General features: G+C 39.9%; 1 protein-coding gene across 1 annotated transcript in view; it reads left to right on the top strand.

Annotated features, from left to right (window-relative positions):
* Positions 1-1,234: 1,234 nt before the first annotated feature.
* The window catches only part of LOC131883779 (mucin-2-like), a 66,451-nt gene continuing 63,756 nt past the window's right edge, over positions 1,235-3,929 (top strand). The window contains exon 1 of the mRNA XM_059231339.1: positions 1,235-1,611. Within this exon, the coding sequence (XP_059087322.1) occupies positions 1,445-1,611 (167 nt within the window). The 5' untranslated portion in view covers positions 1,235-1,444. The remainder of the gene's footprint in view (positions 1,612-3,929) is intronic.

A 3,929-nucleotide genomic window follows, 5' to 3' on the forward strand; every position in this document is an offset into this window, starting at 1 on the left:
ATGTTTGTGACAGATTAGGATACATAGCGCAAGAAGAATACGTTGAAAATGGATTTGAGAGAGGATTCGTTTCCAATTCCAATCGATACCTGTACACAAATACATAAAACATTTTTGAAAACGGTGGTCATTTGCCACCATCATGGCCTTGATCCTTGACCTGATAACTAAGGACGTCTCTTTGGTGGAGTCCTTGGGCATGTTGGCCTACTTCTGCACTGTAGCATGGGGGACCCAAATTGGAAAAGAGTCACCCATGCCAGGGAAGGAATAAGGTAGCACACATTGACGAAGGCTGAGAAAGGGAAACGTTTTTATGAAAGAACTTTTCTGGGCCATAAAGCTGTGTTGGGTCCTTCCCAACATAGTTGGCATCAATTCAAAACCTGACCAATTTCCGTATCACTTTCCAGTACTCCTGACCCCCACCTGGATGCCAAATGAGAATTCGTTGTGGTTGTGAGCCTGGCTATGGTCTTAAACAGCTTCAAACGTGTTTTTGAGAAGCTGATCCTTCTTTCACATTGCTATATGAGGAAAGGTCAGCTTCGTTAAAACCAGTTTGAAACGCCAATTTTGCATCACTGGCATTGGCAGGCAAGTTTGTTTGCTAGTACCAGCGCTTGCCTAAATGTCCGAATAACCAGCAAAAAAGATGGTCCAAATACTTGTTTCCTTATCTTCACCTACTCCCTAGCACATTTGTCTACTGCTTGCTTGACACAAGACAAGTCAGAGAGTAGAAGGTCATTAATTATCTGAAGTTGTCTGGATGTTTTGCATTTACTTCCATGTTAAAAAAAGACCAATCTTTTAGTTCGATTGAGGCCAGACCATCTTTTTTGATTACGCGTTGCGGCTTTTTCTGGAAGACATTGTGGGTGCTGCCCTTGCTCCTGTTTACTGTTTTGGTTGTTGTTGATTTCGCTGTTGCTCCAGTTATTGCTGTGGGTGATGCCGCCATTGCCGTCAGCGCCACCACAGCCACCGACCCCATCTTTGTCGTCGTCAGGTCGCTCGTTCTCTGTCCAGTTCGTAAATTGAAGGCGTCATCATGCATGATGTATGAATAAGGGCTTCGAGAACGTGCCTTTGGTCGGCCGTTCAGCTAGACGGACTTGAAAAGGCATAATTGGAGCACAGCATTTCATTTGAGGTCGTAGTCTAGAAAGCATGGGAAGGCCAAAAGCCTTAGAGGCACACATGTTATTTGTTGGGTGCAAGGCAAGGTACGACCAAATGATAGAGTGACAAGGGAAGAAGGCCCAGGAAGACCACTCTTGAGGCATTCAATGCTTAACTTTGAAAGCTGGTGCGACCTGCTCGTCCTTCAGTCAAAATCGATATTTCTTGATTCATGTGAGTTTTTTTTTAGCAAATTCGACGTCGAATCATCCGGCAAGTTGGATTTTGCTTTCCAAATGTCTTTTTCGTACACCAACGTATGAATAAAAGTGTGAAAAGTGCGTGGAACATCAGACGGAAGAGGGCAGCTCTGAAAATGGTTGACTTTTCGTTTCCTAAAGTGCTGATCTTAGTCGTTTTTCAAATTTATTGTGGGCTGGTCGATACGCAAAGGTGCGAAGACATTCAAATAGGAAATCTTATCCTGTAAGTAAATCATTAACCATTTTCACAAACTACCGAGACCGTAAAGATCTCAGTCTATTTCATTTTAAATTTCATTCTCCTTGCTTCCTAAGCTTAAAGTTAGAACTGACAGGAAAAAGTCAGTCATTGGTTGCGGTGCAGAAATCTAAAAATTATGAGTGCCGTTTGCCGCGTGGATGCATAAAAAAAAGTAACCATGTAAATTTTTACCAATATACATTTTCAATACCCGACAGCTTGCTTTATCTTGAGTCCTCTGAATGTCCACCCTTTGACCAGAATCTCCTTTATATCAAGAGCTAATTTCGTCCTGGTGGAATTCAGACCAGAAAAATGCTTGGGGCTCCAGGCTCAGCAAAGGTCTTAAAAGATGAGCCATTTAAACTCATATATCCTTACAACTTTATCAAAGATTTATCAATCATTTGATGAAGAATGTTCTGAAGGATGGTTTTGCAGGTGTAGGTGATTCCATTTTCGTCTGACCGCAAACCGTCTCACGGGCCGTTTGGGCACTCATGGGCGTCTAGGACTAGTTTGGACCGTTAGCTTTTTTGGCTTTCTTTAGTATTACCTTGGGCTGAATCATCAATGTTACAATTTTGAACCAAAACAAAACATAACGCAAAACATAGGTAGAGATTTCTTTGCAAAAAGTATCAGACATAGGATCTGAAAAATTTATTTGCTCCAAGTACTTACAGCTCGTTAAATTATGAAAATGTTTACCGAATTGAGTTGACTTTTGTTGCTAGAGACAGTACGAACCAAAGACAATCAGGTCAGTTGATTTGACAACTTAAAGCTTCTGAAATAGTTTGCTAGTTTAAAAACCAATGCCAACAAAATTTTAATGACTTTTTGTCCTTTTGCGTCCTAATTGATTCAAGAAAGAGTTTTTTTCGAATATGTAATTAAGACACTTGTGAGCAAATAGCGATGGCCTTTCATGACAATATTTGGTCCATGGCACATCTAAAATGCAACTTAGCCTGTTGAAAAAATGATATCTTAGTCCTTTTCCGCATTCCCACATTACTTCAACATCAGTTAGTGATTGAAATATGACCACTTAATCAAACTCGGAGAGAAAGTACTTGTTTTGTAGCCACTTGCACTTGCAGTGTTACCAGAAAACGTTTATGAAATCCTCCATGAAATATATATATATACCCCAAAAGTAACTCTAGAAAAATTCCTCAATTTTTCAACAGAATTAACAATTTGTAAAAAAAAAAACACTTAAGACTTTGATTTCAGATGAACGTCTTTTCAGGACTTCGAGATGGTGACTGTAGCAAGTGACAGTATAAAAGTACGTGTCAAACGAAAAAAGCATTCAGAAACTGGAGTAAAATGCTGAGGGCCAAAATATGAAAATACCAACACACTTGACAACCCAATCACCTTGTAAAAGTTTGCTCAATTTAAAAAGGCAGTTAGTTTATATCAGTTACTTTGTGTCGGTCCTGATTTGATAGTTTACGAGCTTGTAAGGCAGGTCAATTTCGTTTTAACGTTTGAACGAAGGAAGTTTGCTTTCAAGTGACAACGACGAAGTGATAACAAGAATTAATCTTTTATTTTAATGGTACTGAGGATTACATTCCTTGCAAAGATTAGAAAAGCCTGTGAAAAAATGTCCAAGCCAAGCAAGCAGCCATCGCCTTGATCAATTAATTTGGGTTTTAGGGTAACTCGACACAACGGAAAACTCGACACAGGAAAAGTCGACACACCGAAGAACTCGACACAGGAAGACTCGACACATCGGGAAACTCGACACATTGAAAATTTAAATGCATTGGAAAAGTCAACACACCAGAAAGCCCCTCAAATATGAAATTTCAACTCCACGGCATTTTAATGACTTTTCTGATGGCTTGATCAATGAGCTTTACACGTTTTTAATTTTCTATTGCAGAAGTATATGAATCTTAAGCAAGGACACCCTATCTTCATTTTCAATTATCCTCAATTACAGATGTTAGCAAATCGTTTGGGGCAGTCATGTTTTTCTGATCCGTTGCATCATGTCGAGTTCTCTAATGTATTGAGCTACCTGATTCATCGAATTGTATCGAGTCTTCCTCTGTCGAGTTTTCCTGTGTGTCGAGTTCTCCGGTGTGTCAACTTTTCCTGAGTCGACTTTTCCGTTGTGTCGAGTTAGCCTGGAACCGTTAAGTTGCATATAGCTTATTTCACTTACACTTTTTTGTAGTTTTTACTGAGAGACTCAAAATACCCAAGTTACTCAAGTTACCCATTGGCAAAATTTCGACGTCCAGGGCTCGGCCTAGACCGAAATGCCAAATGCG

Source organism: Tigriopus californicus, chromosome 7, assembly GCF_007210705.1.
Source record: "Tigriopus californicus strain San Diego chromosome 7, Tcal_SD_v2.1, whole genome shotgun sequence".
In the NCBI taxonomy this organism is placed as follows: domain Eukaryota; kingdom Metazoa; phylum Arthropoda; class Copepoda; order Harpacticoida; family Harpacticidae; genus Tigriopus; species Tigriopus californicus.